Source organism: Pezoporus wallicus, unplaced genomic scaffold (assembly GCF_028554395.1).
Source record: "Pezoporus wallicus isolate ANWC-B61680 ecotype Strahan unplaced genomic scaffold, APGP_CSIRO_Pwel_v1 contig_14343, whole genome shotgun sequence".
Classification (NCBI taxonomy): Eukaryota; Metazoa; Chordata; class Aves; order Psittaciformes; family Psittacidae; genus Pezoporus; species Pezoporus wallicus.
This window is the reverse complement of record NW_026639245.1, coordinates 1-25,419: the sequence shown is the minus strand read 5'-3', so window position 1 is coordinate 25,419 and position 25,419 is coordinate 1. Positions and strand designations below refer to the sequence as shown.

General features: G+C 56.9%; 1 protein-coding gene across 6 annotated transcripts in view; it reads left to right on the top strand.

Moving 5' to 3' along the window:
* The window catches only part of WIZ (WIZ zinc finger), a 43,939-nt gene extending 18,596 nt beyond the window's left edge, over positions 1 to 25,343 (top strand). For 3 of the 6 annotated variants that reach the window (XM_057413977.1, XM_057413980.1, XM_057413981.1), the window contains 10 exons: positions 2,082 to 2,142; positions 4,809 to 7,285; positions 7,463 to 7,828; positions 16,460 to 16,624; positions 18,440 to 18,937; positions 20,253 to 20,789; positions 21,698 to 22,228; positions 22,935 to 23,399; positions 24,728 to 24,920; positions 25,054 to 25,343. In XM_057413977.1, the coding sequence (XP_057269960.1) occupies positions 2,082 to 2,142; positions 4,809 to 7,285; positions 7,463 to 7,828; positions 16,460 to 16,624; positions 18,440 to 18,937; positions 20,253 to 20,789; positions 21,698 to 22,228; positions 22,935 to 23,399; positions 24,728 to 24,920; positions 25,054 to 25,213 (5,453 nt within the window). In that variant the 3' untranslated portion in view covers positions 25,214 to 25,343. Of the gene's footprint in view, positions 1 to 2,081; positions 2,143 to 4,808; positions 7,286 to 7,462; positions 7,829 to 13,437; positions 13,596 to 16,459; positions 16,625 to 18,439; positions 18,938 to 20,252; positions 20,790 to 21,697; positions 22,229 to 22,934; positions 23,400 to 24,727; positions 24,921 to 25,053 lie in introns of those variants that run through there. The other 3 variants (XM_057413979.1, XM_057413978.1, XM_057413982.1) reach the window with 3 other exon arrangements.
* The last annotated feature ends 76 nt before the right edge of the window (positions 25,344 to 25,419 follow it).

Genomic DNA, 25,419 nt, shown 5'->3' with positions numbered 1-25,419 from the left:
ATGCAGCCATTTGGAAGGTGTTTGACCTCTTGGAGGAGAAGCCTGAGCTCAGGAATGGATCCAGCTCTGCTCCCTGGGGAGGAGCTGCAGCTCCTGGCCTTGAGGAGCTGGCTTGCCATAGAGGGTAACTTGGAGCCTCTGAAACCATGGAATTCCCTCCTCCGGCTGCTTCCAAGCAGCAGGAGGGCAGGTCCCTGCTCCCAGGAGGGGATAAATCACCTCGTGTTTGCCTCCAAAGGAGACAGCTTCTAAAAATAGGGATCAAGCTGGAGCTGTGCAGAACAAAAGAGTCCCCAGGAGCCTCCTGCCACCGGCTTCCTCCCTCAGCCGTGTGCTCTGCCCCCTTCCATCCACGTGCTGGGGGTTAGGGAAGCGTTTAAAGCCTTCCCATTGGAAGAGCAGCCAGAGGGGAAGGCTTTGGGGGTGTTGGGTGAGGAGGAGCCCACTGGGAGCCCTCAACAACCCCCATCAAGTGGAAGCAGCTGAGCTCTGGTGAGACCCTGCTTGGGTGCTGCATCCTCCTCTGGTGTCCTCAGCATAAGGGGGACATGGAGGGGCCTTCAGCAGGGTGATGGGTTCCAAGTGGAACAGGGAAGTTCAGCTTGGACATAAGGAAGTTCTTCCCTGAGAGGGTGCTGGGACACTGGGATGGGTTAGATGGAGAAGGTTTGGGTGCCCCATCCCTGGTAGTGTTCAAGCCCAGGTTGAACAGGGCTTGGAGCAACCAGCTCTAGTGGAAGGGGGTTGGAACTGGATGAGCTTTAACGTCCCTTCCAACCCAACCCATTCCATGATTCTATGAAGGGCTGGGATTTTTCCCATACTTTCCCTGGCATTCCCACCAGTGCCTCAGGTTTTCCTGAATGCTCTCCCCTGACCTCAGCAGCTTGGCCCTGGATCCCACCAGCCTCTTCCTAAGGGATTTTGGAGCCAGGGATGCTGCCACCTCTCCAGTGCTGATGCTGGATAAACCCTGGATGTGGTGGTCCCAGCTCTGCAGGAGCTCCAACCCCATCATCTCCAGGTGAGACCTTAGAGATGCTCAGCCTTAGAAGTCCTCTGCTTTCAGGGCAGGTCCTGCTCTTGCATTCATCACTGAGGTTCTCTGGCTCAGTGTGTGGTGAAGGTTCAGCTGCTCTTCACTCATCCCTTTCCTCCATAAACCCCAGGCATGGTTGGTGCTGGATCTGCTCCCTCCTCCAAACTGTGGCCACCTCATTCCCGTGGCTTCCTGCTCTTTTCCACCCCACCAATGAGCCCCAGGCAACATCTTGGGCATCCCATGACCCAAGGTGATGATGGGGATGATGATGATGGAGCAGGGACACAGGGCAGGTCCTTGGCTTGGCCTAGGGCTGGGCCACAGCAGGTAACCAGATGGATTCATGGATTCACCCAACCTCCCAGCCTGGAAGAACAAGGGCGTCCCAGCTTTCCAAGTGGCTCAACCAGGATGGGGAGATCCAGCACGAGGAGCAAGACCCCTCCTTGTCCTGCCTTGAGCTCAGGCTTGGTAGATTGGATCCAGACACAGCCAAAGGCTTTTCTCCTCTTGAGGAAGGACATGTCTAGCTCTGATGGAGCTCAGCAGATCTTCAGGAGGCATCTTCTGGCCTGGCATCCCATGAGCAGACTTGGAAGTGCTTTAGAGGATCCATCCCAAGGCTTCAACCAACACCGGCATGAAGCAAAGCTCCTCCAAGCCCCAGCTGATGCTCAGGCACCCCGAGAAGCCTTGAAGGCCATTCCCAAGGCAGGGAAGCATGCCAATGCCATGGAGGCCCCATCCATAGAGGCAGGAGAAACGGTGTTCTCCACAGGGTGGACCAGGACAACCCTTATCCAGCCACTCGTGCTGGTATCCAGCTTCCTCCTTGGCTGCAGGAATGATTCTCCATCAAAAAGGTTCCCATGGGATTAAACCCTCAAGTGGGGCTCAGGAATCCCATAATCCAGGCTGGGCTGAGGTGGGAATGCTGGGCACAGGAACAGAGGGGGGTTATGGGCAAGGAATATACCCCAAAACCCCATTTGAAAGAGGTTCAGGTGGACACTGACCTTGGGGCTTTCCTCTCTTGCAGATGAGCCTGATCCTGCCCTGTCCGGTGCTGTCCCAGCTGCTGCTCACAGGACAGAACTCAGGTAAGTCCTCACCTCCCTGTGCTCCAGTTCCACAAAGCCCCCAGATAGCTCCCTATGCTGGAGGAGGGATTGTCCCACCATGGAAGACATCAGCAGGTCCCTCTAGAGCCAGGCAGCTCCATCCCCGTGCTGCAGAGCAGCGTGGGCTGCTCCAGTGCATCCCATTTATCCCGCTTCCCAACAAACCTCCCTGCTCTGCCTGCCCTAAATCACATCCTGGAGCCATGCCAGTTCCTCTTGGAACCGTCCCCATTGCCCTCAGAGCATCCCAGTTTCCCTTGGAGCTATCCCAGTTCCTCTTGGAATCATCCCCATTGCCCTCAGAGCATCCCAGTTTCCCTTGGAGCTATCCCAGTTCCTCTTGGAATCATCCCCATTGCCCTCAGAGCATCCCAGTTTCCCTTGGAGCCATCCCAGTTCCTCTTGGAATCATCCCCATTGCCCTCAGAGCCATCTTGGTTCCCCTTGGAGCCATCCCAGTTCCCCTCGGAGCATCCCAGTTCCCTTTGGAGCCATCCCATTTCCTCTTGGAACCATCCCCATTGCCCTCAGAGCCATCCCAGTTCCCCTCAGAGCATCCCAGTTCCCCTTGGAGCATCCCAGTTCCTCTTGGAACCATCCCCATTGCCCTCAGAGCATCCCAGTTACCCTCAGAGCCATCCCGGTTCCCCTTGGAGCATCCCAGTTCCCCTTGGAGCATCCCAATTCCCTTTGGAGCCATCCCAGTTCCCTTTGGCACCACTGGGCCTGTTCCTGCTGTGGCAGGGATGCTGGGAGGTGGGTGCTTGATCTGGGTGCATTGGGAGCACCCAGGAAGGGCTGGGATTGAGGTGCCAGCCCAAGGCTTATTTTAGTGCCTGTTGTCCCTGTCTCCTTCCTGGGCCAAAGGTTCCTTAAGGAGTTGTTTTAATCCGGTTGTAATCCGGTTTTTATCATGGTTTTACCATATTTTAGTCCTGTTTTAATCACATTTTAGTCACCTTTTAGGACATTTTAGTCGCATTTTAGGATGTTTTAGTCACATTTTAGGATGTTTTAGTCCCCTTTTACATTTTAGTCCCGTTTTAATCCCATTTTAGTCACATTTTGGGGCATTTTAATAATGGTTTCATAATGGTTTAGGACATTTTAATCACATTTTAGTCCTGTTTTATTCATATTTTAGTCATATTTTACGTTTTAGTCTCGTTTTAGTCACCTTTTACTTGATTTTACTCCTGTTTTATGTTTTAATCACATTTTAGTGACATTTGAACCCCATTTGAACCGCGTTTTACTCACGTTTTACATTTTAACCACATTTTAGTCAGGTTTTAATCTCATTTATGGGATTTCAGTGATGTGGGAATCGCATTTCCCCGCTGCCACAGCACAGACAATGGGGATCCCAGCCTCCAATCCACAATATTCCTCTGGAATTAAAACAGGGAAAGGTTTGGAGCTGGGAATGGCGACTGAAGTGGGTTGGGAGGGTCAGTTCTTCCCTCAACTTGGCTTTTCCCAGGAAGGAACTGGGGACAAATAGGTTGGAAAAGAAGGTGAGATTGATCCATGCAGATCTGGCGGTGCTGCTGCCTCCATCCAACAAAGGCACTTTGTTCTCCTGCAGCACAACTTGAGACAGTGTTTTGCTGGCCCTGGAGTCATTGGGCTCCATGATCCAGCAGGTTCCTTCCCTAGGGATGGGTTAGCAGCGGGCAGGAACCTGGATGTGATGGTTTGCATTCTGCTGTTGGCCATGGGTGCTGTGTAGAGAAAGAAGCCAGGTATGAAGCTGGCTGTGGAGGACAGAAGGCTCACACCATTAGGGTCAGGATGGGGACACAGAGGCCCCTTGAGTCTTCTTAAGCCCCATGAAGCTGCCATCAAGGGGGCTCCTGGATCTCTTGGATCCCAGTTCTGAAGCCTAAATGTGGGGATCTGGTGCCATTCCAGGCTCTTTAGATCCTGTCTCGTGCTGCTGGTTCAATGCCAGAGGGAGCCATCCCTGCTGCACCCTCATGGTCCTCACCACGTCCTTTCTTCCCTGAGAAAGCCTCCAAGCCCAGTGTAGGACTTCAGACCCCACCAGGCTGGAACTGCCCCTTTGGTCCAAGAGATCTTTGGGATGGTCCATGTTGACCATGAGATCTATTTTGGCCTGAAGTGAGAAGCATCATTGCTAAGAGCGTGTACCCCTGTTGAGCTGGGGATAAAGGAGACCATCAGGGGTCCAAGCATCCCAAGAAGTTAGGAGGGGAAAGGGAAGGAGAAGCAAAGAGTGGGATGGAGCGTGGGAAAGGCAACGTGGTGATGGGAACCCAGCAGTCCTCTTGTACCTGGCATGAAGGTGGCAGAGCCACTGTAAGGAGGAGATAGAGCCATCACCAAAAGAGGCTTGGAGCAAGGCCAGGAGAAGGGATGGGTGACCTCATGTCCCTGCTCATTGCAGGCGGTTGCAGATGAGCTTGGAAGGTCCCTTCCAACCCAAACCATTCCATGATTCTAGGGTGCAGAAATGTGGCCACGGGAAGGTGGGAAGGGATGGGCTTGGCTTGGTCCTAAGTCTTTATTTGGGACAACGTGGGAGCCCCCATGAAATCCCATCCCGTGTCACCCTGTAACGCCAATGGGAATGTGTCTGTTGACTCCTTCAGCCCTTCTTAACTCTCCAAACTCGTTTGCAGCTCCACAAACGAAGAGCATTTGGAGTTCAAGAAGGCTTTGTACAGAACAGATGCCAGGAGCTCCTTGGACCTGCGAACCATGGCCTGGGACACGTCCACCCTGGAGAGCAGAGCAGGCGATGGCAGAGAAGAAAGCACTTTAAAGAGGCTCTCTGGCTTGAAGGACTTGAAGGACTCGCGGTGTGGAAAGGAAGCACCATTTGCCATGGAGCCCCAGGTTGTAAACACGGTGCAGGTGGACCCTGAGAGTGACTCTGAGGACCTGGGTGGTGGCAAGGGGACAGCAGGGCCACCCAGCCCTTGCGCTGGGGCATCGGTCGGCGGCGGCGCTGAGGAGAAGTACCTGAAAACGGAACCAAAGCAACTTGAAGGCCTCAGCAAAGAGCACTTGGAGAAGAGCAAGAGGGGGATCCAGAGGGGGGACTGGATCTCGAGACCCACCAGAAGCCCAAGTCCTCACTATAAAGACATGGGCAAGGTGACAGATGTAGCAACCACCTTGCCCTTCCGGGGCCAGGCCGTGCGTGAAGTGCCTCCTCCGCTGTTCAGGAAAACCCTGAACCCTGTCCTCAGCAAGGCCAAATCCTTGGAAAGCTCCTCATCCCATAGGAAGGGGCTGCTGGTTGACTCGGACTTGGGAGAGATCAACCCGCTCAGCACGGCCGAGTGGACAATCCCAAAGCTCGGCGCGGAGCTGGCCGTGGGCAAACAGACCTGGACAGTGAATGCTGAAGACTCGGTGGAGAGGATGCCGTTGATGTCTCTGGATCCTGCTCCCTGCAGCTCCTACGACATCGAGATGAGGCCCTATGTGTGCAGTGTGTTGGTGGAGGAGCAGGGGAAGGAGGAGCTGGGTCCGGAGGAGGACCCCACGGTGTACACCTGCATCGAGTGCAGCATCTACTTCAAGAAGAAGGAACACTTGATGGATCACATGCTGCAGCACAACCGGGGACCAGGGAGGGACCAAGACAGGGATGCTTTGGGAGGACAGTGTCAGTTCTGCTGCAACGAGTGCGGATGGGCCTTTGGAGACCCCACGTCTTTGGAGCAGCACAAGAGGCTCCACCAGGAATCCAGGGAGAAGATCATTGAAGAGATCCAGAAGCTGAACGAGTTCCCAGACGAAGGCCGGGACGCGCGGCTGCAGTGCCCCAAGTGTGTCTTTGGCACCAACTCCTCCAAGATCTTTGTCCAGCACGCCAAGATGCACGTCAAGGAGAGGAAGGACCAAGGGGCCAAGAAGCTGAACCTCTTTGGAAGCACAAGCAGTGGAGAAATCCGGGATAGCCCCATGCATGGCATCTACAAACCCTTCAAACCCGACGAACACGTGGCCCTGCAGATGCAGGTGCCACCCCAAAGCAGCAGCAAAGGGCTCAGCACCTGCGTGCTCTGCAGCTTCCCGGCTCCCAACGACAGCATCCTCAAGGAGCACATGAAATACGCCCATTCCCACCTCTCCTGGGACACGGAGGTGTACGAGGATGATCCCAATCAGCCAGGAACCAGCAGAGATGCCTACAGCCCGGCCCGCCCGGCCCGCTTTGCCGACACGGATTACTTTGGCAAAGCAGAGCAGCTTTTCCCACCACCTTCCCAGGAGAGCACATCCCATTACGAAGCTGTTCCCAGTTTTGCCCTAACGCATCCCAGACACAAGAGCAACGGGGCTGGCAAGAAGGACTACCAGGCATCGGGGTTTCACGCCAGGAAAGCGGCTCCCTATGGTGCCCCGCACAAAACCTTGGGATTATCGGGTTTTCCCTCTGCTAAAGCTTATTCCCAGTTTGCTCTGCAGCAGCTGAAAAAAAAAGGAGGAGCTCAGCCCCTTGAAGGAGAAGGTGATGCCCTCAGGAGTCACCCCATGGGGCTGGAAGAGCTCAGGCACAAGTGGCTGTTGGGCACCGATGCCGCGAGCATGGAAGAGGAGATCTCCGGAAGCACAGAGATGGATTTGGGTGAGAACAGAGGCATCAAAGCCCTCAGCATCCCTCAGGCTGCCTTGGACCTCAAGAGGACGTTCAGAGACACCTTGAAGGCCACGGACCCTTCGATAGCTTCAGAGGAGCAGCAGCAGCAGTTGCGGATGATGGTCCCCATCGTCCTCCTGGAGGAGGTGAACCTGCATCCCAAAGCGACAAAGAGGCCCCGGGGGAAGCCCTTCAAGAAGAAAGCGCTGCTCCCATCCCGGGACTTCCTGATGGAAGAACCCATTCCCTTGGATATGCTCCTGTTGGACGCTCCTCTGGAGCTCGACGACCTCCTGGACTCGGACTCACCCATGCTGAAGAACGAGGAGCGGAAATGTCCCTATTGCCCTGACCGCTTCCACAACGGCATCGGGTTGGCGAACCACGTGCGGGGCCACCTCAACAGGGTGGGGGTGAGCTACAACGTCCGTCACTTCATCTCGGCCGAAGAAGTCAAAGCTATTGAGCAAAAGTTTTCCTTCCAAAAGAAGAAGAAAAAAGGTAGTATGTATTCAATTCACCGTGCCCCTCTTTTCTTGCCCTCCTCCCGTCACCGCTTGGGTATGTATGGAGCTGTGCTCCACCACGACCGTGGTGGCCGCGGCACCGCGTTGGCCTGGGTGCGGTGACCACCGTCAGAACGGGCTCGTTGTCATTGACTCTCTCCCCTTCTTCCCGCAGTTGCCAACTTCGACCCCAGCACCTTCAGCCTGATGCGGTGCGAGTTCTGCGGTGCCGGCTTCGACACGCGCGCCGGTCTCTCCAGCCACGCCAGAGCCCACCTGAGAGACTTTGGGATCACCAACTGGGAACTCACCATCTCGCCCATCAACATCCTCAAGGAGCTGTTGGCCAACTCCTCGGAGCATCCGATGCTGCAGGCGGCGATGGGAGCGGAGCCTTCGTCCCCGAGCAGGGAGAGGGAAGCTCATGGCTTCGGGCCTCGCAAGAGCATGACCCCCATGTCTGAGTGCAGCATTCCACGTTCTCCTCTGTCCCCGTTCCCCACGTCCTGGGGAGATGAGTCCCTGCAGTCCTACAGAGATGGTGAGTGTCCACACAAGCCCCAAACCCTTCTGCTGACCCCAACCCATGCTGGAGGGTGGGTATCTACGGGGAAGGGTTGAACTGGTGTAACCTGGGGTTACTGATGCTGTGTCCCGTCTGCTGCTGGGTTGGGGGCAGAGGGATGGAGGTGCCAGCAGAGGAAAGGGCCAGGCAGTGCTGGCTCATGGGGAGCTCGCATTCCATCAGGGAGTTGTGCTTTGGATGTTCAGGCTTTGCCCTTTGAAAAGGTTGTGTTTAGGAATGAGGTTTCCAGTTGGGAAGCCCCTAAAGCTTCTCCAGTCACAGGCTGGAGGAAAGGGAGAAGAGTGTGGTCACTGGTGCCAGTCCAGCCTGGTGGCACTCATCCATGCAGGATGCAACCTCTGGTCTGGGCTCTGTGTTCACCCAGCAGCTCCTTGTTTTCCATAGGTGTTCCCGGGAGGGGCAAGGCCCCCTTCCCAAGTAGCTTTGGATCTGAGCTGCTTCCCCCCTCCAGCAGTGAAGCTCCAAACCATGCAAACAGGTTTATCTATCCCAGAGCTGAGCCTGCCCCAAACAGCTTCCAGGCTCCAAAGCTTGAGTATGCACCAGAAGCTTCCAAAGCCTAAAACCTTATATTGGGAGTTCCAACCACCTTGTGACCCTTGGTGCTTCTGGCAGCGTCTTGAAGTCCTTGAAGGAGCTTCTCATTAGTTTCTACTCAGCCTAATCCTAGGGAGAGACACCCCTGCAGCCAGAAGCTGTTTGGCTGTAATTGACATTCCAAAGAGCCTGTAATCCCGGCTCTCCAGACAGCTCCATGGGACTTTGGCTGCTTTTGGGGATGAGTCTGGAGCATAATGAACACAAATAAACCCAAACCACCACCAGCCCCCCCCAACTCTTCTCTCTTGATACCACAAACCTGAGAGGATGAAGAGCTGCCAGCTTGAGGTTGATGCCAAAGGGAGGTGTTTGGAGGGCTCAGCTGATGGTGCTGCTGCCTGTGCCTATTGCCTGGGAAGAGCCAGGTCTCCTGGTGGCTGGAATTCACTGGATCAAGTTGTGGTGCTTGGATCAGGATAGTGGTGCTGTTTGAAGAGCCAGGGCTTGGGTGCTAGCAAAGAAGGGTGGGAAGTATCTCGTGGCCACCCTTTGGTTCATGCAGTTCGTAACGTGGCAGATCTAACAGCAAATGGCCCCAAAGGGAGGGTTAGGGGGCAACAATGGGTCACATCCTGCACCATGATCTTGCTCATCACTTCAGTGGTGCCCCAAAGGTTTCAGCCTGTGATGGGAGCATCTCCTGCTCCTCGCTGTGCCCATCTGGAGATGGCAGTGGGGGTTTGGTGGGAGAAACGGGGTTGGGAATTGGACAATTCCCAATTAATTTTACCCCCAGAAGTAAAAGGAGCTGAATTGAGGAGCTGAATTCAAGCTTTGCTTCAGTGTTGGGTTTCAACCTGGATATGGTTGAGGATGGACAGGAGGGATGAGCACAAGGGCCGGAGCCCTTAAGCTTCAGCTTTCCCCTTAGGCTGTGCTCCTGGGTTTAAAGTCACATGCTCCTCATTCCCTTTGTTGTGTCTTCACCCAGAAAACAGGGAAACTGGGGAAGGCTTCAGATTCCCCAGTGCAGGAACCTGTTGTGTGACCCACGTGTGCACTGCAACCACGTGGAGACAGTGACTCCGGGTGGCTTTTGTATTCAAATCCAAGCCTGGAGCCTCTTGGTTCCACTCCCTGGCTCCTGGAGGTGACTTGAACTCCTCCTTGTGGTGCTCCCAGGCCCACATGATGCATCCACGTGCTCTCTGTTGCAACCACTGGAGTATTTATTCAGCTCTCGCTTTGGGTTTGGCTTGGGGAAGCAGTTGGGTAAACAGGGAACAGGTTTGGGAGTGGGGGATGCCCAGTCAGGAGGTGGCAGGGTTTTAGGTGGATTTCAAGCCTGAATTGTCCTTGTGTCTCCTTAAATCCCCCCTGAAACACCCTTAAGGACACCATTAGTCCCTTGCTCATGTTTTGCACCAGTTCCTTCGTGTATAGAGGCTTTTAAGCAACACTAAGGTGATAAAGGGCCATTAGGAAGCTCTAACGAGGAGGATCTCATGGTGGAGGCACCACATCAGCGCTGCTGCTGTCTCAGCTCAACATCTGCAGGCAGTTTCCTGCTTCCTTCCTGTCCCCATCCAGCCCTGCAAACGGCCAGCAGGTCCCTGCTGCTCTTTGCAAGGTGCCTCCAGAGCTGCTAAGGGTGAAGGATATGGGTAGATCCTTAAGGAATCCCCAAGGTTGAGTTGGAGCGTGGTGATGCTTTCTGGGCACACCACATGGCCCCATGGGGGGAAGTTCTCCCTTCCTGGAGCTGCTCAATGAGGAAGAAAGGAGCACTATGAGGTTTAACACACGCTCATTCTCTTTGTGGTCTCACATCCTTACCTGCTCCCTCCTATAGCTTCCAAGCAAGCCCATAGTACCTAAACCAAGCCCAGCTTGGCTCCACCATCATCCTCAGCACTTGGGCTGCCATCACCCTTAGACACCCAGTGGGATCTTTGATGTTCTGAGGCTTTACATCCATTCCCTCTTACCCACAAGAGCAAACCCCCCCCCCCCTCCCCACCCCCCAGTTCATGCTCTTCTGTAGGTCCAGAGCTTCCAATATCCCCTTCTTGGTGATGATTTGAGACCCTGGATCAGTGTGGTTCCCCCTTTAGGTGCCACATTCAATGCCCTGCTGGGCAGGGAAGGGACACCTCAACTCTTGCCCCCTGCCCCGAGCTTCACTCTGCTTTGGTTCTGAGCACCTTAAACATCTTCAACCCTTCCTCCCTGCTGCTTCTCTATGGGACATCCCCTTCTTGTGAGGCTGCTGTGTCCCTGGGGCCTTCCCTCTGTGTGCTGGGCCGGGTGAAGCCGTGCCCTGCTGCTGCAGCCTCCTCCTCTGAGGCCAACTTGGCTCCTTCCCGAGGCTGTTTGTGCAGCTCCTGGCTCCCAAGCTCTTGGCAGGCACCTCGGGAGCACGTGGTGCTTCTTGGCAGGCATTGGGAAGCGTTGGGCAATCGCATCCTCCAGCAGCTCTCCTCCCTGCCTGTCTCACCTTGCTTTCCCAGCCTTCTCCTTCCCTGGCCCAGGTCTCCTGGATTCCTCCCTTAGGAATGGGAGCAAACACAGCTTTTCTGGTTGACTTCCCTGCCTGCACGGAGGTTTCCCTCCTGGAGCACATCCAAGGGTTTTAGGAGGGGGTTGGCTGAAAGCACAAGCTTCAGGAATGATTCTCCAGCATCATTCCCTAATGCTCCTGTTGAGCGTTTGGGTGTCTCCATGCCCAAGGTCCTGCCTTGAAGAGCATCTTCTTTCTTTCTTTGCAGGAAGAAAGATGCTTGGGATCTGGGTTGGAAAAGAGCCACAAGGATCCTAAATCCTGACTCCACACCTAAAAGTTAAAGGCAGTATCTAAGGGTATTCCCCAAACTCTTCTTTGAGAGCTTGGGGCCATCACTTCATCCCTTGGCAGCTCGCTGACCACCTTCTCCATAAGGAACTCATTCCTAATGGACAATCTGAGCTTCCCTGGGGAGCTTTAGGCCGTTCCCTTGTGTCCTCTTAAAGGTCTTTTCCAACCCGGTTGAATCTGGGACCCCAGAGCCCCTTTGATTCCTTCTCCCACCTCTCCATAGCCAGGCTGGGGGAGCCGGTGACGTTGTGGTGCTGGGATGGAGCCGAGCCCAGCCTGAGCCTGGAGGACACCAGGAGGGGAAGGTGCTTCCACAGGGCTGGAATGGGACGTTTGTGATGGAGTTGTAGAGGGATTTGAGCCTTGTTTCTTCCTCAGTGCTTCGACTCGAGAGCAAAGACCCCTGCGTGGCTCCGGTTCCATCCTGACCTTTGCTTCCACATGAAGGCATCAAGATGCTTTGTGGCCTTGGCCTTTTGTTCTCCTCCTCCTCCTTCCCATCCCATGGTGCCTGCTTTAAGCACAGCCAAAGGTCACTTAGCAAACCTCTGGAGGTCCCTGGTGCCAGCAAAGCCAACCTCAAAGCCAGGTCAGGTCCCTTAATGGCCGCATCCTGTTGAGCTGGAGGTCAACGTGCTCCTTTCTGCTGTGCTCCTGACCTACTTCGTGCTGCCTTTGATGCCTCTCCTGAGCTCCAGCTTAGGGGGAAGCTCACGTTGGGCTCCTCCTTCCCTTTCCACAGGGAGAAGGTGGGATTTTTGCCCTGGATATTGCCATTTCTGTGGTTTTTAGCCTCAATTGCAGCTCCCTTTTCACTGCTTGGCCCCAGGAGACAACGTCTCAACCAGGTCTGGGCCCAGGGAGGAGCATCCCTAAGGGCAGCACGTGAAGGCAGACGGGCACAATAACCTCATTTCAGCATAGGAATCATCCCTTTCCCAATGCGAGGAGCTGGTTTGGAAGTGCTGGACAAGGGGATGGTGTTGGGATGGGTGCAGCACCCCCATGGGGCTCAAACCAGCCAAATCCCAAGCTGGATCCCGATGGAGAAAGGAGCATCTTGTGTTCCCAGCTCCTACTACAGCGACTCCTTGTGACTTCCTCCTCCTCCTGGTGGTGGATTTGGCTCTGGCTTCTTTAAGCCAAGGGGAGGTTTTAAGGGCAGGGAAAGAGGAACTTGAGGCCCCGTGGTTAAAGTGATTCCATAGCTCCAAAGCCTGACAGAGACCTGGCAACCCTGCCTGCACTGGCAAGGAACTGGCTCTGGATGCTGCAGCCTGGCCAGCAGAGACAGATGCTTCCACCCGCATCCCGCATGGAGCCAGCAGGCAGCATTCCCGCCTGGCCTGGCCTTCCCAGAGCCTGCTCTGTGGATCTTCCTCTGGAAGATTTGGCTCCAGTTTAGGAATGAGTTGCTCCGCAGCTCGGAAGCACCACTGGCTGCTCCAGAGCCCTGGAATTCTGGGATAATGGAGCCTTTCCCCCTGCAAAGAGCTTTCCTCTCCCTCTTTTCTATGGGGAATGAGGGCTCCTGGATCTCTGCGTTACCCCGCAAGGGTCACCTCAGCACCCAGAAGGATGGGACCCTCCATGTTGTCACTGAGCCCCTGGGTACCACTGTGGGCTTTGGAGCTCCCTAAAGAGGTCAGGCTTTGGGCCAGTTGGGCAATCATGGAATGAGCCAGGTTGGGAAAGACCCTCAGCATCCAGCTGGTCCACAGCACATTTCCCTTCTCCATGCTCCGGCAGCGCTTCCCTTTTCCATCCTTGTTGCTCTTGGCTGCGTCTCCCTTCTCCATTCGGGAATACTGGGAATTCTATCATTCCCATGTCTCTTCCCAAACCCCCCCCGGAGGAGTCCTCAGCTGGGTTCTTTGGGGTTACATCGCTGCTGTCGTCTCTTAGGTGCGTGGTATCCCTGTATCCCTCCTCTGCACAGGATTCCTTCTTTTTGGCATGCTTCGGATACAAACCCAGAGCTGGGAGGCTGGGAACGGCCTCGGGTGGCCTTTTCCTTCTCCCTCTGTATCCGGATGGTGCTGGACGGGTTCATCCCATCCCTTGGGAACGGGAATGAACACCCCCCCCCCCCCCCGCCTTCCTTTCCCTTCGCCGCCTGCACTCGGCGCTCGCCCTCTCGCCCTGGCGGCCGCTCCGCTCGGCGCTCGGCCCTCCGCCCTGGCGGCCGCCCCGCATGTGCCGGAGCCAAGATGGCGGCCTCCACCTCCTCGCAGCCCAAAGTGACAAAAGCGGCGGCGCCGCCGCGACCCCGGGACCGGGACCGGGGCGGGGACGGCGAACCCGAGCCCGAGGCGGCGCCCGAGCCGGGTGAGCCCCCATCCCCTGCGCCCGCCCCGCCCCGCCCAGCCCCGGCCCACCCGCGGCCCCCCCCCCCCCCCCGCCCCCCCCCCCACACCAACCCCCCCCCCCCCCCCCCCCCCCCCCACCAAGACCCCTTCCCCGCCGCCGCCGCCGTTTCCCCGTCGCTCGGGCCGAGCCAGGCGGAGGAGGAGCGGGGCAGGCCCCGCCGTAGGCCGCTGTCCGCGGGCCGCCGCCCCTCCTTTGTCCGGACCCCGGCCCTCGCTTTGTCCCATCCCCTCCGCGGGTGCTCGCTGCGGGCCGGGCCTGGGTCCTGTCACCGCTGGGCGGGAGACGATCGGGATATGGGGGGGCAAAACCGGCACCGGGGGGTGCAGGGGTCTGGTGGGGAGGGGGGGGGGGGCTGCTCCCCATCTGCCCCCCGGCGCGGCGGGGATGAGAGCGGTCTTCACCCACTGCCGCCAGCGGTGTCCCCATTGGGGGCTGCCAGCGTCGGTGTCGCTGGCCCATAGAGCTGCTGCCATCCCTGTCCCCTTCCCCATAGAGTTGCTGCCATCTCTGTCCCCTTCCCATAGAGCTGCTGCCATCCCTGTCCCCTTCCCCATAGAGTTGCTGCCATCTCTGTTCCCTTCCCATAGAGCTGCTGCCATCCCTGTCCCCTTCCCCATAGAGTTGCTGCCATCCCTGTCCCTTCCCCATAGAGCTGCTGCCATCCCTGTCCCCTTCCCATAGAGCTGCTGCCATCCCTGTCCCCTTCCCATAGAGCTGCTGCCATCCCTGTCCCTTCCCCATAGAGCTGCTGCCATCCCTGTCCCCTTCCCATAGAGCTGCTGCCATCCCTGTCCCCTTCCCATAGAGCTGCTGCCATCCCTGTCCCTTCCCCATAGAGCTGCTGCCATCCCTGTCCCCTTCCCATAGAGCTGCTGCCATCCCTGTCCCTTCCCCATAGAGTTGCTGCCATCCCTGTCCCCTTCCCATAGAGCTGCTGCCATCCCTGTCCCCATCCCATAGAGCTGCTGCCATCCCTGTCCCCTTCCCCATAGAGTTGCTGCCATCCCTGTCCCTTCCCCATAGAGCTGCTGCCATCCCTGTCCCCTTCCCATAGAGCTGCTGCCATCCCTGTCCCCTTCCCATAGAGCTGCTGCCATCCCTGTCCCCTTCCCATAGAGCTGCTGCCATCCCTGTCCCTTCCCCATAGAGCTGCTGCCATCCCTGTCCCCTTCCCATAGAGCTGCTGCCATCCCTGTCCCTTCCCCATAGAGCTGCCGCCATCCTTGTCCCCTTCCCATAGAGCTGCTGCCATCCCTGTCCCCTTCCCATAGAGCTGCTGCCATCCCTGTCCCCTTCCCATAGAGCTGCTGCCATCCCTGTCCCTTCCCATAGAGCTGCTGCCATCCCTGTCCCTTCCCATAGAACTGCTGCCATCCCTGTCCCCTTCCCCATAGAGTTGCTGCCATCCCTGTCCCTTCCCCATAGAGCTGCTGCCATCTCTGTCCCCTTCCCATAGAGCTGCCACCATCCCTGTCCCCTTCCTGTAGGGATCTGCCACCATCCCTGTCCCCTTCCCACAGGGAGCTGCCCCCTTTGGTGTCTCCATAGGGGGCTGCCACCATTGGTGTCCCCTTCCCATAGAGCTGCCACCATCCCTGTCCCCTTCCTATAGGGATCTGCCACCATCCCTGTCCCCTTCCCACAGGGAGCTACCCCCATTGGTGTCTCCATAGGGGGCTGCCACCATTGGTGTCCCCTTCCCATAGAGCTGCTACTATCCCCATCTCTTTCCCATAGGGAGCTGCTGCCATCCCTGTCCCTTTCCCATAGGGAGCTGCCACCATCCCTGTCCCTTTCCCATAGGGAGCTGCCACCATCCCTGTCCCTTTCCCATAGGGAGCTGCCACCATCCCTGTCCCCATCCCATAGAGCTGCCACCATCCCTGTCCCCGTCCCATACGGAGCTGCCACCATCCCTGTCCCCTTCTCATAGGGAGATGCCACCATCCTTGTACCTTTCCCACAGGGATCTGCCACCATCCCTGTCCCTTTCCCATAGGGAGCTTCCACCATCTCTGTCTCCATAGGGGGCTGCTATCGTTGGTGTCCCCTTCCCATAGAGCTGCCACCATCCCTGTCCCCTTCCTATAGGGATCTGCCACCATCCCTGTCCCCTTCCCACAGGGAGCTGCCCCCATTGGTGTCTCCATAGGGGGCTGCCACCATTGGTATCCCCTTCCCATAGAGCTGCCACCATCCCTGTCCCTTTCCCATAGGGATCTGCCACCATCCCTGTCCCTTTCCCACAGGGAGCTGCCCCCATTGGTGTCTCCATAGGGGGCTGCCACCATTGGTATCCCCTTCCCATAGGGATCTGCCACCATCCCTGTCCCTTTCCCATAGGGATCTGCCACCATCCCTGTCCCTTTCCCACAGGGAGCTGCCCCCATTGGTGTCTCCATAGGGGGCTGCCACCATTGGTATCCCCTTCCCATAGAGCTGCCACCATTCCTGTCCCTTTCCCATAGGGATCTGCCACCATCCCTGTCTCCTTCCCTTGGAGCTGCCACCCTCCCTCCCTCCCTGCCTCCCTCAACAGATGCCACCTTTGTGTCCTTGTCCCCCCTTGGTGATGCCACCTTCATGTGTCCCATGTCACCGTGTCCCCCCTCTGCAAGGACATGGCCCCATTGTCCCCCCTTCCCACTGTCCCCAAGCACCCCAGATCCCTTAGGCAGGTCAGTGCCACCCCAGTGGTGTTACCTGCTCTTCCTAGACTCTGGGACAGCTGAAACCTTCATGCACCAAAGCCAGCTCCTCACTTCCATGTCCCGTGGGACCATTCCCACCCTTAGGATGTGACAATGTCCTTCTCTCCACAGTCCTGGCTCCAGAAGAGGAAGAACTGGTGGCCATGGAGGTGGCTTCCCCCCCTCTCCCAAAAAAAAGCCTTCCCAGTGGGCAGCTGGATCCACCCCCTTCCAGGATAGGGACCAAAGTGTCTCCTGAGCCACCCGGGAGCAAAGGAGAGCCTCAGGACCCCAAAAGTGAGTATTTTGACCTGAAAAGTGAGTATTTTGCCCCAATTCCTTGTCCTCAATCCATTCTTCCCATCCCAGTTAACACCATTCCCTAAAATGATCTCTTGGGGATCCCTCTTTGGTGAGCTGTGGAGCCTGTCTGCAGGTCACTAATAGTGGGCAAAGCTTCCAAAGCCACCTGGAAAACAGGGAATCCAGCCTCTGACCACCTCAGAGCAGTGATCCTGCTACTCCCATGGCTCCACTCGCTCTTCCCTGTGTTATTCTTGCCCGTGGAGGGATGCACGGAGCTGTTTAATGTCCAAAATGAGGATTGGAGTGGGAAAAAAGCCTTGAAAGGGGATAAGCCAGCACGGCCAGCTCCTGTTCCTTGTGATTCCCACCACTTTTCCCCCCTGATTTCCTCCTTTCTCCCTCTCTTCCTTGCTCTTTCCAGCTCAGAGCCAACTTCATGCCCAAAACCAGGCTTGGGGTGGGAAAACCCCTTTGAGGGGGGATAAACCAGCACAGCCAGCTCCTGTTCCTTGTGCTTTCCACCACGTTTACCCCCCAGTTTCCTCCTTTCTCCCTCTCTTCCTTACTCTTTCCATCTCAGAACCAACTTCATGCCCAAAACCAGGTTTGGGGTGGGAAAACCCCTTTGAGGGGGGATAAACCAGCACGGCCAGCTCCTGTTCCTTGTGCTTCCCACCACGTTGCCCCCCTGATTCCCTCCTTTCTCCCTCTTTTCCTTGCACTTCCCAGCTCAGAACCAGCTTCATGCCCAAAACCAGGCTTGGGATGGGAAAGCTCCATTGAAAGGGAATAAACCAGCACGGCCAGCTCCTGTTCCTTGTGCTTCCCACCACGTTTACCCCCCAGTTTCCTCCTTTCTCCCTCTTTTTTTGCTCTTTCCAGCTCAGAGCCAACTTCATGCCCAAAACCAGGTTTGGGGTGGGAAAACCCCTTTGAGTGGGGATAAACCAGCACAGCCAGCTCCTGTTCCTTGTTCTTCCCACCACGTTTACCTTCTGATCTCCTCCTTTCTCCCTCTCTTCCTTGCTCTTTCCAGCTCAGAACCAACTTCATGCCCAAAACCAGGTTTGGGGTGGGAAAACCCCTTTGAGGGGGGATAAACCAGCACGGCCAGCTCCTGTTCCTTGTGCTTCCCACCACGTTACCCCCCTGATTCCCTCCTTTCTCCCTCTTTTCCTTGCACTTCCCAGCTCAGAACCAGCTTCATGCCCAAAACCAGGCTTGGGATGGGAAAGCTCCATTGAAAGGGAATAAACCAGCACGGCCAGCTCCTGTTCCTTGTGCTTCCCACCACGTTACCCCCCGGATTCCCTCCTTTCTCCCTCTTTTCCTTGCACTTCCCAGCTCAGAACCAACTTCATGCCCAAAACCAGGCTTGGGATGGGAAAGCTCCCTTGAAAGGGGATCAACCAGCACGGCCAGCTCCTGTTCCTTGTGCTTCCCACCACGTTTACCTCCTGATCTCCTCCTTTCTCCCTCTTTTCCTTGCACTTCCCAGCTCAGAACCAACTTCATGCCCAAAACCAGGCTTGGGATGGGAAAGCTCCCTTGAAAGGGGATCAACCAGCACGGCCAGCTCCTGTTCCTTGTGCTTCCCACCACGTTTACCTCCTGATCTCCTCCTTTCTCCCTCTTTTCCTTGCTTTTTCCACCTCAGAACCAACTTCATGCCCAAAACCAGGCTTGGGATGGGAAAACCCCTTTGAGAGGGGATAAACCAGCACAGCCAGCTCGTGTTTCTTGTTCTTCCCACCACGTTTCCCCCCTGATTTCCTCCTTTCTCCCTCTTTCCCCTCCTGTCTGCAGCCCAGAACCTCACCACGTGCGAGGTGTGCGGCGCCTGCTTCGAGACCCGCAAAGGCCTCTCCAGCCACGCGCGCTCCCACCTCCGGCAGCTCGGCGTGGCCGAGTCGGAGAGCAGCGGGGCTCCCATCGACCTGCTCTATGAACTGATGAAGCAGAAGAGCAAACCCGACGGCAGCCCCATCGCTCCTCCCCTGGGCAAGAAACCCCCCAAAGAGGCCAGCACCGCGTCCCCTCGCCCCACGCTCCTGGCGCTCGGCAAAGGCGGCGAGCGCCCCACGGATGGGCCTGTGAACAAAGCCATCAAATCCCCTCCTGGCTTCTCCAAAAGCCTTTCCCAACCGGGATCACCCATCCTTAAGAAGGTGCCGGCAGCTCTTTCGGGGTCCCCGTCCCCAAAGAACCCTGAGGAGAAGAGCTCCAAGCTGTCGCTGAGCCCTCTGCAGAGCTCCCCCAGTGCCCAGTGGCCGCAGGCGGATGAGGAAGGACCCCTGAATCTGAGTGAGTTTGGGTTTGGTTGCTCCCTGTTTCCTGCGGGGATGGGGGTAAGGAAAAGCATGATTTCTCCCATCCTTGCTCCTGCCAAAGCCATAGGAGCCAGAGGTTGGGAATACCCGATGCCAGTTGATGAGGGCAGCTTGGTTGTGGCTCTCAGAGGGCCCAGCTCCTCACATCCCTCCCCTGCTTCAGTTCCCTTGGTTTGTCCAGGCTGTGGTTTGGCTGGGGTGGAAAACCCTCCTTTCCATAGGGTCCTCTTTCCATAGGTCCCTCTTTTCCATAGGTTCCTCCTTTCCATAGATGCCTCCTCTTAATTGGTCTCCCCTCTCCATCCATCCCTCCTCTCCATAGTTTCCTCATTTCCATAGGTTCCTTCCCAGCATCGCTTCAGCAGCTCCCAGAATCCCACCTCAGGTTAGGAATTACAGCCCCAGAGAGCTCTTCCCACCATTGGGAATGGATATGCCTGTGCCTGTCTCCCCCCACATGCAGTTATCCTGCTGGAGCCTCCCTTTCCATGCAGATTGGAACTGCTGGTGTGGCTCTGCCCCACTTCCAGGCAGGAATCTGCCTTAACTCTGCATCCCAACAGTGATGCATGTCATGTTTATCCTCTGGGATATGGTAGTGGCATTGAAGGTCTCAGCTACATGGGTTGGGAACACTTCCAGCCTGGTCTAATGCCTGAGCACCATTTGGGGAAGGAATTGCAGGAATCTGCCTTAACTCTGCATCCCAACCATGATGCATGTCATGTTTATCCTCTGGGATATGGTAGTGGCATTGAGGGTCTCAGCTACATGGGTTGGGAACACTTCCAGCCTGGTCTAATGCCTGAGCACCATCTGGGGAAGGAATTGTTCCTCAGTTCCATCTAAACTTCCCCTGGAGCAGCTTGAGGCTGTTTCCTCTTGTCCCATCCCTTGGGAGCAGAGCCCAGCCCCGTCCTGTCTCCATCCTCCTGTAGGGAGCAATCAGGTCCCCAGTGCCCAACACAGGGGGACAATCCCTGCCCTGGTGCTGCTCCAGGCCAGGATGCTGCTGGAATTCTTGGCTCCAAGCTCAAGCCCAGCTCCATCAATCCACACCCCCAGCACCTTTTCCAGGAGCAGTTTCCAGCTGCTCTTCCCCAAGCCTGGAGCGTTGCATGGGATTGGTGTGGGCTTAGGGCTGAGATCCCTCTGGAGCCCCTCCAACAGCTCATTGGGATGCCCCCCATCCCCTCAAAGACCTTGTTGAGCCTCACCCCATAACCTTTGCCTCCCGGGGGATGTGTCCGTCCGTGACGCCTCTGTTCCTTGCTCCCCCGTCTCCGCAGCCTCGGGAGCGGAGCCGGTGCGGGATATCCGCTGCGAGTTCTGCGGGGAGTACTTTGAGAACCGCAAGGGTTTGTCCAGCCACGCTCGCTCCCACCTGAGGCAGATGGGGGTGACCGAGTGGTACGTCAACGGCTCCCCCATCGACACCCTACGGGAGATCCTCAAGCGGAGAACCCAACCCCGGAGCAGCGCTTCCAATCCCGGCGTTCCCGGCCAGAAAGCCATGGCCAAGAGCCTGCTGAGCACCATGGGATCCCTGGATGCGCGTGGGCCCGGAGAGCTTCACATCCCAACCCTCCCCAAGAAGGTCCAGCAAGCCGGCAGCCCCATGGGGCAGTCTCCTACCTCGTCCCCACCTCCCACCGCCCGGAAGATGTTTCCAGGCCTTTCTCCTCCCTCCTTGCAGAAGAAACTCAAACAAGATCACCTGAGGGTGGAAATCAAGCGGGAGATGATGTCGGGAGGACTGCATGGAGAACCTCATCCATCCGACCAAGCCTGGTCCCCGCGGGAGGACATGTCTCCTTTGAACCTCTGTAAGTCCAGTTACCACCTTCCCTGTTCCATCCATGGGGCCAAGTGGGGTCGAAGGCCATAGTTGTCTCCTTGTCCTGACTTTGGAGCTGAGTGGAATCAAAATCCACAGTTGTCCCCTTGTCCCATCTGTGGAGCTGAGTGGGATCAAGGTCCATAGTTATCCCCTTATTCCATCTGTGGAGTTGAGTGCGATCAAAATCCATAGTTGTCCCCTTTGTTCCATCCATGGGCCTTAGTGGGATCAAAATCCATAGTTGTCCCCTTGTTCCATCCGTGGGGCTAAGTGGGATCAAGGTCCATAGTTATCCCCTTGTTCCATCTGTGGAGTTGAGTGGGATCAGAGTCCATAGTTGTCCCCTTGTCCCATCTGTGGGGCCAAGTGGGATCAGAGTCCATAGTTGTCCCCTTGTCCCATCTTTGGAGAGCTGAGTGGGATCAAGGTCCATAGTTATCTCCTTGTTCCATCTGTGGAGTTGAGTGGGATCAAAATCATAGTTGTCCTCTTGTTCCATCTGTGGGGCTAAGTAGGATCAGAGTCCATAGTTGTCCCCTTGTCCCATCTTTGGAGCTGAGTGGAATCAGAGTCCATAGTTGTCCCCTTGTCCCATCTGTGGAGCTAAGTGGGATCAAGGTCCGTAGTTATCCCCTTGTTCCATCTGTGGGGCCGAGTGGGATCAAACTCCATAGTTGTCCCCTTGTTCCATCCATGGGGCTGAGTGGGATCATGCTCCCTCATGGAACCCCATGTTCTGCCTTACTCTGAGAGGACTGATGGCTCCCTATGGTGCTCTGGTGCACCCCACAGCATCTCCCATGGGTTGAGGTGTTGAGGAACTGGGAAGGAGCGGAAAGGGGGGCGATTCCACGTTGGTTCTTCTCCCCCTTTGATCCCCCGTGCGTCCCGCAGCTTCCCGGGCGGAGCCGGTGCGGGATATCCGCTGCGAGTTCTGCGGGGAGTACTTTGAGAACCGCAAGGGTTTGTCCAGCCACGCTCGCTCCCACCTGCGGCAGATGGGGGTGACCGAGTGGTCGGTCAACGGCTCCCCCATCGACACCCTACGGGAGATCCTCAAGAAGAAAACCAAGCCGTGCATCATCAAGAAGGAACCTCACCCTTCCTCCATCGAACCTCCCAAAGGCATCGGAGAGGAAGGGCTGGAGCCGAAACCCACTGGGAAAATCCTGCAGGGAATGACCCTGGCTCCTTTAGGTGGCAGGCCGGGGAAACCGGGCCCCGGGAGCTCCAGCCTGAGCCGGGAGCTGTCGCTGTCCCCTCTGGCCAGCAAAGGCCAAGGTGGGTTCCTGACGCCGCTGGCGGCCAAGCGACCGCTGCAGGAGGAGCGTTTGGGTCCTCACGGCGACGTCAAGCACAAGAGCTTCATCCAGACCGAGCTGCCCTTCAAGGCCAAGGCCGTGCACGACAAACCCACGCACACGTGTGAGTGTGGGCTGCGGGGAAGGGCAATGGGAATGGCCCTCGGGATGGTGGGGGGGGGGGGGAGTGGGCACTGGGAATAGGGGCACAGCAGGTTGGGTTGATCCAAGTTTGCCTCCTTCATGGGGGCACCAGGCTCATAGGAAAGGGTGGGAAAGGGGAATTTCAGACCCACAGGCGGGAACAGGTTCCGTGCTGCATCCCAGCTGCGTCCCACTCAACCCCCTCTGTGTCCTGGACTGCATCCCCACAGCGTGAGCAGCAGGTCCAAGGATGGGATCCTGCTCCTCTGCTCTGGTGAGACCCCACTGGGATGCTGCATCCAGCTCTTGTGTCCTCAATATGAGGACATGGAGCTGCTGGAGCAGGGCCAGAGGAGGATGAGCAGGGGCTGGAGCAGCTCCCGTATGGAAGAACACTGGGGATGGAGAAGCTGTGTAGAGAGCTCAGAGCAGCTTCCAGTGACCAAGGGGCCCTCCAAGAATGTGGAGAGGGACCTTCATGAGGGACAGGACAAGGGGTGATGGGTTCAAACTGCACTCAGCTTGGAGATCAGGGAGTGAGGGTGGTGGGACACTGCGACGGGATGCCTGGAGAAGGTTGGGATGCTCTAGCGGATGGCAGCGGGTTGAAGCTGCCTGCTGGGCACCTCCCCCCCCCCCACCAAAATCCCATCCCATTCCATGCTTCCCTGTTTCCCTGCCCGCAGCCGGCGAAGCCTGCTGTGAGCTCTGCGGCCTCTACTTCGAGAACCGCAAGGCGCTGGCGAGCCACGCGCGGGCCCACCTGCGGCAGTTCGGCGTCACCGAGTGGTGCGTGAACGGCTCGCCCATCGAGACCCTCAGCGAGTGGATCCGGCACCGGCCCCAGAAAGCCGGCGCCTACCGGAGTTACATCCAAGGGGGCCGCCCCTTCACCAAGAAGTTCCGGAACTCCTCGCATTCCCGGGATCACCACCACCACCACCACCACCACCACGACGGCGGCGCGCGGCGGGTGCCGCTCAGCCTGCAGGCCGGCGGCGTGGCGTTCCTGAGCAAGGGATTGACGGCGGAGCTGGCTCCCGGCGAGGCCAGCAAGATCCTGGATGGCGGAAGCGGTGCCGAGCGGCCCATGATCACGTCCCCGCTCTCCTTGGTGAAGCTGGAGGAGCACCAGCGCTCCAACATCAACAGTGAGTCGGGAGGAGCCGGGAACAGCCCAGCCTCGTCCCTCTGCCCATTCTCAGCAGTGCCAGGGGCTTCTTTTACTGGGACTCTTCTTCCTCCTCCTTCTCTTTTCCTTCTCTTCCTTCTCCTCTTTTCCTCTTCCTTCTCCTCTTTTCCTCTTCCTCCTCCTCTTTTCCTCTTTCTCCTCCTCTTTCTATTCCTTCTCCTCCTTTTCCTCCTCCTCCTTTCTCTTCCTATTCCTCTTCATCTTCTCCTTCCCTTTCCTTCTCTTCCTCCTCCTCTTTTCCTCTTCCTCCTCCTCTTTTCCTCCTCCTCTTCACCTTCTCCTCCTTTTCCTCCTCCTCTTTCCTTCTCCTCCTCCTTTCTTCCTCTTCTCCTTCTCCTCTTTTCTCTTCCTTTCCTCCTTCTCCTCCTTCTCCTGTTTCTGTTCCTTCTCCTCCTCTTCTTTTCCTCCTCCTCCTTTCTCTTCCTGTTCCTCTTCATCTTTGCCTTGCTCTTCACCTTCCCTTTCCTTCTCTTCCTTCTGTTCCTCTTCCTTCTCCTGTTTTCCTCCTCCTCTTTCTATTCCTTCTCCTCCTCTTCTTTTCCTCCTCCTCCTTTCTCTTCCTATTCCTCCTCTTCTTCCTCTTCTCCTTCCCCTTGCTCTTCACGTTCCCTTTCCTTCTCTTCCTCCTCTTTTCCTCTTCCTCCTCTTTCTATTCCTTCTCCTCCTTTTCCTCCTCCTCCTTTCCCTTCCTATTCCTCCTCCTCTTCTTCCTCTTCTCCTTCGCCTTGCTCTTCACCTTCCCTTTCCTTCTCTTCCTTCTGTTCCTCTTCCTTCTCCTCTTTTCCTCCTCCTCTTTTCCTCCTCCTCTTTCTATTCCTTCTCCTCCTCTTCTTTTCCTCCTTCTCCTTTCTCTTCCTATTCCTCCTCTTCATCTTCTCCTTCCCCTTGCTCCTCACCTTCCCTTTCCTTCTCTTCCTTCTGTTCCTCTTCCTTTCCTCCTACTTTTCCTCTTCCTCCTCCTGCTTCTCTTCCTCCTCCTTTTCCTCCTCCTCTCTTCCTCCTTTTCCTACTCTTCCTCTTTCTCTTCCTATTCCTCTTCTTCTTCCTCTTCCCCTTCCTCCCCTTCCCCTTCCTCTTGCTCTTCCCCTTCCTGCTCTTCCTTCTCCTGTTCCTCCTTTTCCTCCTCCTCTTGCTCCTGTTCCTCCTCTTCCCAGTTCCCTGTGATGAGCAGGGGCTTCTCCCCGCAACCAGAACTGACCCGAGTGGCCATACTGCTGGTTTGAATGCCCCCCCCCCCCCCCCATCCCACTCTAACCCCCTCATTCCCACCCTTTTCCCTCTTGGCAGAGTTCGAGCGGAGGCAGGCACGGCCCCTGGACGCTCCAATCCACCGGGAAGAGGAAGGAGCAGAATTCCAGCAGAAGATGGAGGAGACGCGGCAGCCACCGCCGCGGGTGAGGCCGGTGCCGTCGCTGGTCCCTCGCCCGCCCCAAACCTCCCTGGTCAAGTTCGTGGGGAACATCTACACCCTCAAATGCCGGTAGGTCATCCCAAATCCATATCCATAGGGATAACCTCTTGTCCCAGCTCCGGGCAGCATGGATCTCCCTTTGTTAGGGAGCCCGCTTCGTGCCGCCCGGAACCATTCCCAAACCCACACCGTGTTTCCATAGGTTCTGCGAGGTGGAATTCCAAGGTCCCCTCTCCATCCAGGAGGAATGGGTCCGGCATCTCCAGCGGCACATCCTGGAAATGAATTTCTCCAAAGCGGATCCTTTACGGGGAGAAGCCCCCCCCCAACCCGAGCCTCCCGCTATGGCTGAGGCTCAGTAACCGCAGCCCAAATCCCGGCTCCCACCGGGAAGCGGCACCGGGAAGCGACCGCGGATGTGGCTGGAGCATCCTCACCCCTCTTCCCGCATCCACAATTCCCTGTTTTATCAAATGGTTGGGAAAAGGCGGGGGAGGGAGCGATCGCTGCCTTTTGGCCCCCCTCCGGAGCTGCCCCATATCCAATGGGATGAGCTGGAGTGGGGGGG